The sequence below is a fragment of the Diplotaxodon limnothrissa genome, linkage group LG16 (assembly GCF_057381915.1).
Source record: "Diplotaxodon limnothrissa isolate DT_005_m linkage group LG16, D_limnothrissa_male_GT1.1, whole genome shotgun sequence".
Classification (NCBI taxonomy): domain Eukaryota; kingdom Metazoa; phylum Chordata; class Actinopteri; order Cichliformes; family Cichlidae; genus Diplotaxodon; species Diplotaxodon limnothrissa.
In genome coordinates, this window is record NC_140611.1 from 37,995,152 (window position 1) to 38,008,655 (window position 13,504).

A 13,504-nucleotide genomic window follows, 5' to 3' on the forward strand; every position below is an offset into this window, starting at 1 on the left:
GGCCTTTTGTCTCTTTTGTAATAGGACCTTAATAACTCATTAACTGTGGGGGGGGAATGATCCTGCACACTGATAATATGATATTATGGTCACATTTCGGTAAAGCTGCCGTAATAGTTGCAGAAACGTCCAGTGTTGCATCTAAAGGCTGTGCTCAGTGCAAAAAGCCTTTTCCTGTTTTCTGAGCTGCCTTTGTGTCATTTTGAATGTCAGCCGCTGTTTAATTAAGTTCTCAGCAAGGAGCAAAAATAAAACATGCGCATCTTCTTGGAGAAAAGGCTGGAGTAGTGTAAGGGGACACCTCTAATAAAGAGGTGGTTTGAACTTTGATGAGATGAGTAGTGACTGGTTTGGTGTTTGACTGTTTTGACCTGAGCAGCTACAGCTTCTGAGAACAGAGTACAGGCTCGTCCCGAGGGTGACGGGGAGTAAGTGAATCATGTCGTTTTCCTGACTGTCACATGCCGTCCCGTCTGAGAGGCTGACACATTATGTTAGTTCCTAGCTGACAAAGAAAAATCCCGTGCCTCAGGCTGACTCCTCACATCTGCGTTTTCATTTACAAAGTGGTATTTGAAAACAAAACTATCGCCACCTACACGACCATTTTAACACCGTTTTAGGATTAATCCCAGCTCTGCAAAGCTTTGCAGACCCACATGTATGTGTTTTGGCTATCTGCTGTTACTGAGGGTCAGAAATATGTGGAGCGACCGGTAATATGGGCGACTCTCGTTCATGGTGTTTATGTTAGCTCTGCACGTGCTGCAGTCGCCATAGACCAACAATTAGTTTGTTTTTAACAGGTTTGACTGAACTGCAGCCATTTTTTCGTTTTATGCTGGCCTTCTTGTTAACGTCTACAGGAACATGTTTGTTTGTTTTTTAACTCTTTCAAGTCTATCATAGGCTTTATATTTTAGCATGGATCTATCTTTATATTTTACATGCTATAGTGCCATAGCTGGGAGCATTTTAAGTTGTTATACATCAGTACAACCGTTATATCCCAAATTTCAATAATACGCCTGCATAAAGTCCATAGTAACTGCATAGCTTGCAAAAAAGTGCAGTAAACTACAAAAAACGTTTTTGTTTTTTTACACTTATTTCTAGTAAGAGAAATTTCAGAGGTGTAACCCTTAAAATTGTAAATGCAAAAAAGTTGCCCAAAATAGTTTCCAACCACAGGAAATTCATTTTGAGTGTCTTCATAGTTTCGTTTTTGAGATACACCAATTTTTATAAAATGCAGGAAAAACAAAAACAAATATTATTGTACACAATTTGCAAAAAAACAGCATGTTCATCAAAATAAAACAAAATAAACTATTTGCAACAGTGAAATTAAGCCTCTCAGAAACTATACAGAAAGGCTTAAAGTCAAACGTGACTTTTACAAACACCAGTAAACCTTTGAAAGGTCACTTCCAGTTTTTGCAGATAATGGCAGACATGCGATAGTTCGCACTGACGTAGGAAGTACTATTAACAGCTGATCGAATTGCGTGTTTCAGGACGATTATGTTTTAGTTGTTGGCAGCGCTTTTTACGCGATTTTTGCAAAGCCACATGTGGGAGGAAACTGCGACCTGGGACAAGTTGAATGCATGATATGTAAGTGCAGCTCTGGTTTTATGTGCAAAAGAAATTATTGCGCTAGCTTATGTGGTTGCAGTTGTACCGGGATTTAAAAGTAGTTACACAAATTGGAGCGTGCCCGCTCCGATGGGCTTAGGATTTGAATATTTACCAAAAAAAGAGATTTTACCTGCCTCCAAATGAATATCTTGGAATATGTTTTTACTTCCATGACTTACTTTGAGGCAGTTTCCACTTTAATGAGTCAAAGATCTGCCCACTAACAGCTTCACACTACAGTATTTTGTGTTTTTGGACAAAAGCTGCTTTCGCACGATCAGAGCATCGGAGCACTTAATGCTGCATCTGTTCATGTTTTCAATGTATGCATGTTGTTGGAATTTGAGCTGAAGTTGTCATGTGAAGATATTTTCAGATGCAGCACAAACAAATATGTTCAGACGTGTGTCAGCTTAATTGTTGTGGCAGCAGAGTTTGGTGATGAGGCCACAGACGCACACGGTTCAGATAATCTCACACTGCTTATACATAAAGAGCCTGCTCCTGTCTACTGTAGTGTGCTTGGCTTCTAGCGGGGTTTCTGCACCTTAATGAAGAGAGGCTGATTAACTTACAGCTTATTGACTCCACAGACTGTTAAACACACACTCGCTTACAGGACCAGATTCAGGGAACGGGGTTCAGCTTGGCACAGAGACACGGTGAATGTCAGCGGTGGTTTTACTGATATCAACATTAGATGCTTGTAGTTTGCTTATTTACTCATTTATTTATATTTCAATGCTTTTGGGTGTGGAGATGTGTTGAGCTGTGTTTGCCACTTAAATCACTGGGATCTTTCGAAGGATCGTGCGAAGTGCTGCATTGTCACTGAGCTAATCTATCTGCCTTGCAGCAGGAGGGCGTGCGCTTGCTATAGAACACCTGGCCTCCCTGCTGGTGGGGCAGGAATGTGCAGGGTTGGGGTGGATGCGGGTGGAAATTTGCAGAGTGTTCAGAAACCGACCCCGGTTGCACGTAAAGGCGCCGGCGTCAGCAGGAAAGGAGAAATGTGCAGCTTTAATCAGACCTGCATCTCTCTCTCTCTCGTGTGTGTGAGAATATTACTGCACAGAGGGCCTGCTGTTGTATAAACAGGGGCCCTCCCCTCTCACATTCTCAGTCCAAACTTTCCGTGGTGTGTTTAAAACATCAGTGACCACTCTGACAAACCCTAAGTGGTATTTTATTGTTGTCCAGCTAATTCATTAGTGCCGGTGACAGACAAATGTGGTCTTTACATCACCCACTCCTGGCTTATCTCCATTGACTTCCTGTATGTGTTTACAATTGATTTTGTGGATCTGTTTTAAAGCGACGCCTGCGTCTGGCCCTGAGCCTCAGAGCACAAACGATGACCCGGCGTGATCCAGTCTGCAGCCGTACAGCCTGAGGTGCCCTTTTATGGCCCTTATATCTCCTTTTATTCTAGTTTCCTTCCATATTTTCCTGTTTTAATATTTTTATCTTTATCCATTTTTAATGCATTGTTTTGTTGTCTTTTCTTCCGCGCTGTTTTTTGGACCCGTCCTTCAACTTTTGCTCGTCTGTTGTTAAGATTGTTTGCTTTTCACCTGTTCATTTAGTAACACCTGTGCTAATGAAATCAGTTTTTAACCACGTGTAGGATATTTGTTGGCATTGTTTCAGTAATTTTCTCACACAGAAATGCTGCTGTGTATGTGATGAACATTATGAATAGATGAATGATTATTTGCACTGTTAGCTAAAAGCAGGAAACCTCAAACCTGAGATAGTCGCCACTGATACCATTGCAAAAATAACAAAATGCGACGTGTGTGTGCATGACAAGAAGAAGAGAACCCCAGGTGTGAATGTCTACTGTAATTCATTTATTTCTTTTACCGTACTCAGACTATGACATGTTTTATTTCTCCTCAATATTTTAAGAAAGTATTCAGTGTGCACTTTACAGATGCAGATGTGTTCACGGCTGTTGTGCAAACAACAAAGCGATTATTTGTCTCCAGGCCTTGAAGAGTGCCGTAGTTGAAGCTAAATGTTGTTTTGCAGACAAATCAAGTGGACAGGATGTGCTGCTTTTGTGCATTTGTGGTGGAACGACCACTGTTTTGCAACCTTTCTTTATTCCAGCGCAGCTGTTGAGATTAATCTGTCCTCAAATAACTCACAGTGATGCAACACAGAGAGTAGATGTTACTCGCTCACACAGTTAGCTCTTCTCTTAGCAGAAAATGCACGTTAGCGGCTTCTAAAGGGGAGACGGTGGCGCCAATAACTCGGGAAAAGAAGCAGAAGAGAAGCGAGAAGTGAAAGATGGAAGAGCCAATGGGAGAGGGGAGGTTGTGAAGACGATGACATTATAATAAATCTAATAGGACGATGAGATGTTACTCGAGATGCTTGGAGAGACGAGGACTGCAGCGGGAGAACGAGCTGAGAAGTCTCCTCTGTGTTATCTTTGATTCAGCAGGAATCTGTGACAGGTGTTGGCTTTTATCAATGGCTCTGTGTGTGTTTGTGTGCAGAAGTAAATGGCTGCTCTCTGGCACTGATGACTGTAATTTGCATAATGGACTCACGCTCCATACTGACACTTAAAGACAGGATGAAGAGGAGGCGAAGAAGAAGAAAAGTCAGGGATTTAGTATCAAAGATTATCGGAATGTTTCTGCATTGTTTGGAAAATCGGATTCACAAATTTAGGATTTATTCTTAAATTCATTAGAAGGAAGTTGCTCAGTTACTGCTCCGCCCTCATGCAGTAACTGGTGGACTTGCAATAATAACAGTAATGCTGTGATTTATACTATGAAGAGACTTGAATGCTTCAGTACTAACGAGGTAAATTACATGTATGTTAACAGTGCTCCTCATTAAACTGGTGCAGTTCTGGAGGATAACGTTTTATTCGCTTTTTCTACGTCAGTCTTGTTTCGATCACATTGCCCGTGCACACAGCTGGGACTGACTCTGCAATTTTTAAATAATGTCATATATAAAAACGCTCATGTGCAAATAAACGTGCGCCCACTGTGTGACGCTCTGGGGAGTCCTTCATCTGTTTGGACCCAAACTCCAGTCGGCGAGCGGTGATCCTTCTCCCGCTCCTCAGTGACCCCCTGAATGGACGGGCAGAGCAGGTTAGCAGCAGCTGGATCGAATGTTAAAGTGTAAAATATTCCTGGGGAGGTAAACCATTTAAAAAAAGTGAACAGACTCTGCTAGTTCGCCTTAATAATTACACGCAAATTACATCTGAATGTTTTTATATGAGAAGTATTGGGCATGACTTTCCCATTTTTGATAGTTCTAATTATTGTTGATTGCCTAACACTCGACCTTTAACACTCGGCTTTACTGACTGAATGACCTCGTTTTATCCTTTTGGCAAAAACCTATTAAAATATGTTTTTATTGTTATTAATTTAGTAGGTTTTCTGTAATCGCGTTGCCCCGGGGCTCGGTAGGAACGTTTAATTCAGCGGTTTCTCATTCCTGTCTCAGGAGCAGGTTATTTTCCTCTTTTTCTTTCTTGTAACTACAGGTGAAAGTGCACAACTGATGTGTGAATCTTCAAATGGAGCTCGTGATCTCAAAGGCATTTTGTGAGGTTTAAATGCGAAACGCTGAATCTCTGTTAGCTCGACTAAAATCACAAGTGCTTCCTTTTTCATCAGAAAGCTTTAGTGTTGCTGAAAGTCTGTGTCGTGTCAGGTTATTTAATATAATTCAGTGATGAAATATCGAGTGTGAAAGAAGTTAATAAGAACTGAAGCGGTCAGGAAGCTCCAAAATAGAAATAACTTTGGTTTTTGGTTTCTATGAGATGCTCTTTGCGCAGCAGATTTGTTTGCTCTAATTATATTTTTACGTTTTCATACAATCTGTAACGTGTGAATCCTTAAACGTGTGTCTGCTTTAACTGTGCTCCGTGCTCTATACGTAAAATGAAATTTCCCCCTCTCAGGCTGTTATTGCTCTTTGGTTTTGTAGCACACGTTGGTGCACTTGTGTTGAAATGCCCGATGAAGTGCTTCTGGAAAGCTGAGAACTAGAATGGACGGTGTCGTTTTTCTAATCAATGCAGTCGGGCCGGCTGAGTCAGGATTTTCATTCATGCTCTCCGAGAGGTTTATTCCACAAGGGCTCGGTAAGGTTCAAGCAGAGGTCTGCAGACGTTTGCAACTCTGCACGGCTGAATGATGATGGGTTTGAGACCAAAGGGGGCAGAAACGGAACCGGACATTTATAGTTTATAGTTTGCACAGTTGATTTGATTTACTGAATCTGTGGATTAGCAGTGTCTGTTACAGGCAAACTGAACGCGTGCAACACAAAGTCTGACTTGGCTCTGGTACTGCTCAGAGTTGCTGTTATAAATGATATTCTAGCTTCTTGTTGGGTCTTCATACATCTCTCTTCTCAAGGTTATTTGCTGCCTCAGCTTTCTCGCCTCGACTGGCCCGAGTTTTTGGACTCCCAGACTATCAGAGACGCGCAACAGCCCGATGCTGTTGCTGCCCTAAAATCACAAGTGGTTCCTACATAGAAGAAGTAAAATCAAAGGGTTCATAGTGGTGATCTGATGGGGGAGAAGGGAAAGGATGTAAGACCTGGTATAGGAAGTGTTTTTCTGTCTTAATGCCAAACAATAGTTTATTTCCTCATGTTTATTTGTATAGCACCAAATAAAAACAGCAGTTGCATGAAGGTGCAGGTGAAACCCTCCAGTGTTCAACCGAGTGCTGCGCCACTCGTTCTTATTCTGATTGAAATCGTCCACGAGGGCTTTAAAGTAGTTTTTCTAATCATTTATAATGAAAACGGAAATCGCAGGCTGTCTACAAACACGCACGCGCAGTGGCACACATCTGTAATTGACCACCTGTTTGTGTATGACCTAGTTTACGCTGTGCTGTGAAGCTGTTATGCACAATTCCTTTGGGATTCCTAACTGCAAGCCTCTTATTTCAACTGTTCCAAAGCAGCACAAAGGGACAGAAAAACCATATGTAGCAGTTCCTTTGAAGGAATCGGGATTATAAATAGAAATGTAAAAGGCAAGCAGAGTTCAGCTGTGAGCCCGTATTTGAGCTGGAGCAGACGGCGCCAGTTGTGAAGCTTTCGCTTTGAGGACTTCGGCGACACTAGTATAAATAAGAGGCACGGGGAAGGACGGTGCTTCAGCCCTGTTGGGATCTGCTTTATTATGTACACAAGTGGTGTGCATGCTAATAACAGCAGAGCCATGTATACAATGTGGAGCAAAGGTGATACTTTGGTCACTTTTGCCTGAATGTGGGTAAATGCTCAGTTGTTGGTGAGCCGACTCACTGAACAGAGACCTGGCGATTGTGTGGCAGCACTCAAAGCTCAAATTTATGCAGCTGCTATTAAAAAAAAATCATAATGAAGCTGGACAAACGAGGTAAAATTGGGACATTGGAGCCGGGTGTGCTTGCAGATGCAGAGAGGATGTTGGGAACTGCTCTGTGTGGAGAACGAGAGAGAAGAGAGACACAAACCTACAGAAGAAATCATGAAACGCAGCTTTAAACTAGAATGACCGAAATGCCCAGCCCGATCTTCGCATTAGATAAGTCTGTTTGTGTGTGCATGCTAATATCAGCATGTTTATATATGCGTTTACATTAAAGGCTCATTTTCCTGTGCATGGACAGGAAGGCTGCAGGAGCGTCTGTGTTTGCAATAAGCTGAGGGAGCCGCAGGAGCCCACCAGTGAGGGAAGCTTGAGGGTCAAGGGCCCTTGGTTAGACACACACACGCATTTCTGCCTGTTTGTAAGCTCCGCTGACTTCGGAAGCACGCTACAATAATTGCTTCCTGCAGTTCCGGAGGCTTCTCTCAGGGGAGAGTGGCTGTCCTGTCCAGCTCAGCAGAGCAAAGCTGGAAGGACCACAGCGGAGCAGAAAATTTCAGTACGGCGAGAACGGAAAGAGTGGAAGAGGAAACGGTGTAGTAGGACAGGAAAGAGATGAATAAGGAGGAAGAAACTTTTAAAAACCTAAAGAAAAACAAATGAGCTTAATCTATTATCCAGTTAGTCGACTCATTGATCCATACCACGAATACTACTCAGACAAATTACTTTATCTATGTGCAACACTTTTAACTGTTCCTTCTATACGCCAAGGGCTGCAACCCCGGCAGATGGCTTTCTGTCACTCTGTGACAGGAAGTTGTAAAGAAGCCAGGTAAAAGCAAGCTGCACCACCCTGCATGGTCCTGCAGCACTGTAAAGATGGAAAATGGACTGAACAGCAGACGAATGGAGCGACGTGTAGCCACATCCTGCACAGACATGGATGCTAAGGCTGATGCTTATGTCATAGCAACACTATGCAAACTAATCTAGTATGATATGTTTGAGATGCTGTGCACGAAGGCACCGATTAACCAGTTTAGACTGTTTAAGTGGGTTCCTACTTTTATACTAGTTGACCGGTTAACTAATGAGCACCTCCAGTTTAATCCATCCAGTCCTCAACTGTGTCCAGATTCTGTGTGTGGCTCAGGCTGAAAATAAGCCTGCTCGCTGTGGCGGCTCAGAAGACAAAATAAAAGCACTGTTGTGAAAGGAAGCAGGCACGATAATTGTTTTATCTCTTTTATCTCGTTTTCCTAATCCATGGAGGCCACAATTTTAATTGAATAGACATTTCGATTAATTGCGTCACTCTAGTAAAAGTTCATGAGAACAAATCGAATGAGATAAAACCTTGATGAAAATCATTCTTGACAAACTATTTTCATTTATATTTCAAACAATGGTTTTATGCCGGACTTTAAACTGATCATTAAAGCTCTCAGGCTCAGGTAGGTAACGTGAAAACGTGATTCAATGGTTGCAGACAGGATGGGATCATCCTGTCTGCAGTTTTGAAATTGTCTTCATGTGGATAAGCAGAGGAACGTTAAGACAGGAAAAGGGCAGGGCAAGGCGATACAGCCTGTGGAGTGTGTGTGTGTTTATCCCACAGCTCGTCCTCGGAGAGAGCCAGCGATAGGAGCACATTGCTCCGTCCCTCCCTTCCTTCTGCATGGCTTCATCCCTGCATCCGTCTCCCTGCTCTATTCGCTCTGTTTCCCAAGCTCGCAGCGCTGTGGCTGGCATCATCGCGCATGCTTGGCCACGTCCGCGTGCGTTTGCCCGCACTGAGGCCAGCGTGCTCGTTCCGCTGGCAGAATATACCGATCCCACCAGGAGCACCTACAGCACGACCAGCTCTGCATCTTGCAGCACTTTGTGCTCTGATGCTGTGGCAGTTCTTGCCCAGGAAATTGTGAGCGGACGTGGTAAACCGTGACCCACTGATGTGATTAAGACCGATACAGACTGATGTCTTTGTGTGATCAGTTTGGTTACTGTGACATCATAAACAATCAGCTTGCTGCACATTGTAGCTTCTTTTTCCTCGATAGGCTAATGCTTTGCTAGTTCTTCTGAGATTGTTACTGAACATCAGAGATAAATTTATGAATTTAAAAATTCTTTGTAATTAAGTAGCTGGAGGCATTACATACATGTTCCGGTTTAAGATGTCAGTAAACGGTAAGTAGGCACAAGAGATCGCGCTTCTGGGTTTGGTCAGATCTTCTGGGATGGCAGAGGCGGTTGTGCTTTTGAATCGTATAATTTTGAAATTGTTATCAAAGACATGCCTTTCTTTATCTTTGCATGGAGGAGGGGAGCAAAGGGCAATGAGTTAACTGAAACTAAAATTTTCACCAGCCTGTCATTGAACAGAGGAGTTTGACAGTGTGAGAAATGCTTAGCTGGAGTTTCTGAGGTTTCCCTGTTAGTTCAGTGAAGGCGAGATGCTTTTGAATCCACACTTTGCATATTTTATGTTTGTATTAAACACCTGCAGCGTCATGCTGTCTGCAAACACGATAGCTATAATTTGACTTATATCCACCAAGGTCTTCAAGTCAGCTTAATGATTAAAAAAATGACCAAAAGAAAAAACACCTCATAGCTTGAGCTTGTGTATTGAAGGTCAGTAGATTGATCTGATCATTTAAAACTGTGTGTCTTACTGCCAGTGTTTGGACTGATGAGATGTAGGCATATAGGGAAGGATAATGTTACAGTAACAGGTTGTAACTGTTTCAATCAAAAACATTTTTCACTTTATTACATTTACAGACATTTTACCAAAAAAGGATCCTATACATGCATGATATCCACATAAATTGTGTCAGGTATATTAAAATGAGTCTCAGCAGGGTACAATTACAAAGTTAAAGTCCATTTAAGGAGAGCCAAGAAAGCTAAATGAATATATAGAATAAACCATTGGCCCTGGTGGAGCACTTCTCATATTTTTATGCTTTCCTGAGTTGTTCTTAAGTCACTGGACATTCAGCACGATGAAGTAATATAATGTGACCACAGGGTGATAGATGCTTTCTTGAGATGTCTGTCACATGTCATTGTGTCTATTTTTGGTCTATTTTTGGATGAGGCGACTGTCAGAACTTCCTCTGTGCATATGACATATAGATTATTGTGTGTCTGTGTGTGTGAGAGGGAGAGTTTGTTAGCGGTGACCTGAAGTATAAATGTGCATTTATAGAGAGCGCACCATCTGTCAGTAGGTCATCCTGGTTTGTGCTCATGTGTAGTGATGAGCAGCTCGGAGAGCTCTCCCCATCCACAGATCCGTCGCTACAGACACAGCAGCCCGCGATGACAGCACCGTGACCCCTGTGGGTTTGTCACATCTGCAGTCATGCTAGATGACCTAAAAGTAAAAAAGCAGGATGTGGACAGGAAGGGCTTGGAGCTCATTGCAGCATCATATCATTCCTCTGTTTCATTGACCAGCCTCTGACAGACGGCTTTAACGACGACTCCAGACAGTCTGCGAGCCACCGACTTCTCATCAGAAGCTTCACAGAACTGAACTGTTACTCACTAATCGGATAATCGGACAGAAACACAGTTTATTGTAAAGGAAAAGTGAAACACTGTGGGGGAAACGGGGCCCGTCTGATTTCTCTGAAGCAGCTCAGAAAATTCAGAGTCGCTATTTCACTTGAAATTGACAAACAGGAAGCTCAGCAGCAGCAAAGGTGACGAGGTCTGCTTATCTCTTCCTGTGAAGCTCTCCAAGTTACATCGCAGGTCTCTTCTTTGTGTAAAGTGAACCAATCATCTTTTTTAAAACCCTCGGTTTGCATGGAGCATCCGTCCAGAACAAACGTGGCTTAAAGGAAAATAGAACAGCCCTGGTCTGAGATAATGAAGACTTACTCTGGATAAGAGCTGCTCTAGAATCTGAGAATATGCATCATAATGTATGAAAATCATGTGGAACAGGTGCCCGTGATCTTGTCTTTACTCTTTGAAAGAACTGTTCATCTACGGAGATTACAAACACATTTAGAGTCACGTGAAAGAGTCCTCAGCAGGGTGTAAAAGCAGAGAAATCCCACACCTTCATGTTTTACCTTCAGTCGACATCAGTGACTATAGGAGGTTTACTCATTCGTCGCTTTGTGTGAAGCAGGTCCGTCATTCGCTGCTCTAACTCTGCTGTAGCCTTCGTGTTTTTGTCTTCATGTTGGAAGTGAGAGCTGCGTCGTCCTCCTCATCAGCATCACCATCAGCAGTGTGTCTGCACAGATCACACAGTGAGAGCTGCACCTACTCAGCTGTGCTCTGCCGTCACAGGGCGCCTTTTTTGTTTTAGATAGCGGCGTGCTAACAGCGTGCTAACAGCGTGCTGCATTAATTCTCCCCACTAAGATTAAAACTGAATTGTTCTTTGTTTGGAAAGATACATCAGGTGTGCTGTGGTTTTTGAAGCTTGTAATAAACAGGGCAGCATGGCCCCGGTTGTTGCATTATTCTTCACTGACGAAGTCTAATTGCCTCTTAAAATAATAAAATGTGTCATCCTGGGTTGTCCCGTGAGTGTTTGAGGTGGCGGGCTGAGCCGCATCACCCTGGCAGGGAATCTGCCGCTTGCGTATTGACATTCTTTTCCCATGAAACACTCGCTCGCCGATGCTTCGACCTGCTTGCACGGGCTTGCGCGGCTGCCGTCGCTGCGTGCCGTATTGTGCATCTGTTTGTAGATGGATCGAGCCTTGAACAAAGAGGTTTTTGTCCCCTAAAGCGCACTTTAAGTTTCGTGGTGTTATGCATTCATTACAGGCAATCTTAGATCTTTGGCAGATCGGACCCTGATCGAGCCCCGTTTTGGTTTTGCTCTCACTCATCGTTTTCTCCTCTGTGCTGTGTCCTCTCTTGTTGCAGACCCTGGTAGGAGCGTGATGAGCGCGCGCTTCCGCTTGCCTGCTGGCAGATCCTACAATGTCCGGGCGACTGAGCTGGAGCGAGACAGGCAGCACACACAGGTTGTGTGCAACGTACTGCTGCTGGACAACACAGTCCAGGCCTTCAAAGTCAATGTAAGTAAACCCCCTTCAGTCCCAACCGCCTTGTTTCAATTGTGTGTGCGAGTTAAAAGCACATGGCAGAACATTACGTTTGTTTTTTGTTTGTTTTTCTTAGTGTTTTCTCAATAACACTGAAATTGTTCCCAGACAAAGACGTTAGGATGAAGACAGTGGTCTCGTCTGCTCTTTCTTTTTTTAGAATTGAAAACTTCCAGTATCAAACCCCTTCCCCTTTCTCTCAGACCAACTTTCCTACATACCTTTTTCCGTTACTGTGAATTTCCCCCCAAGCCCACCTCAGATTCATCTGAGAGTCGGTGGGGGAAAAAATCCCTTGTGTTTCGACACATCGGCAGACATTTAAAACGCAGCCCACTCTCTCTCTCTTTCTCTTGTGTTCTGATGATACTAATGGGTAGGGTTTCACTTGTCCCACTGGCTTCAGTTTGTTCCATTTCTGGCTTTGAGGTTTGATCTCAGCGGTTGATCAGTCGGTCTTTATCTCGCTTTACAAGCATTCGGTCTCACGCAGGCGAAGCTCGAGGGGAAAATAAAGCAGGGTGTCTGTAAGCGAGCGCGGTGCGTGCGCTTCAGACCAGGTGACGAGCCAGCTTGTGACTGATGTTACGGCCGTCTGTCTCGGCTCTCCGTCTGATCAAGCACCGTGACAGAGAGACACACAGTCAGTCGGGAAATTCCCTTTGAGTCACAGCGCAGTTCTTCTAATAACATCCTCTCAGACACATCACTTCCTGTTAGCGTTGAGATTTGTGTTTACTGAAAGAAAAGCACGAACGACAATATGAACATTATATCTGATGAGTGCTGATGTGATAATGAAGTCGTACTTTTTACTCTGTGCGTTAATCCACGCTACTTTGTAACTGCTCGTTCACTTCCTGTCAGTCTTGTCATGCAGATGAGTCTGAGCCACGTATGTAAAAGACCGTCTGTGTGTTCAAGCTTAGCCGAATGTGAGAACTTCAATGTAGTGTGAGCTCTGTCGGCCTCTCTGCCAGCTTCATTGATCAGGCCCCCGCAGCAGCAGTAACTTCCTGGAAGGACAAGCCATCCCGAGAGCAACAATACTTCTATTGATCCTCTCTGTGGCCGACTGGCCGTGACTCCGGCGGAGAGTGAAAATCCAGAAGCAGCCTCTTATTGTCATGGGAACCGTGGGGGCTGGTGGTGTGCGAGTGTGTGGGTTGGCTGTGGGAGGCACATGAGGGGCTTGTATTGATGATCGTATAGATGGAAAGCCGTAGGCTGAAATAATATCAGTGTAAAGTGTTATTCCAGATATTGTTGTAGCGCCGAGCGTAATTTAAATGTCATCTAAAGAAGGGTCGATGAAATTTCAAGCATCGAGCGCTTGGTTTCCATCATTTCTTGTCAGTTTTGTATTTGTTGCGCTTCAGTTTACGATGGAAAATTCAAGAAAAGCACC

At 43.6% G+C, this 13,504-nt stretch overlaps 1 protein-coding gene across 1 annotated transcript in view; it reads left to right on the plus strand.

Moving 5' to 3' along the window:
- ptpn4a (protein tyrosine phosphatase non-receptor type 4a) overlaps positions 1-13,504 on the plus strand; it is a 67,423-nt gene that overhangs the window by 15,120 nt on the left and 38,799 nt on the right. Inside the window, exon 2 of the mRNA XM_085374418.1 lies at positions 11,915-12,069. Coding sequence (XP_085230544.1) covers positions 11,932-12,069 — 138 coding nt within the window. The 5' untranslated portion in view covers positions 11,915-11,931. The remainder of the gene's footprint in view (positions 1-11,914; positions 12,070-13,504) is intronic.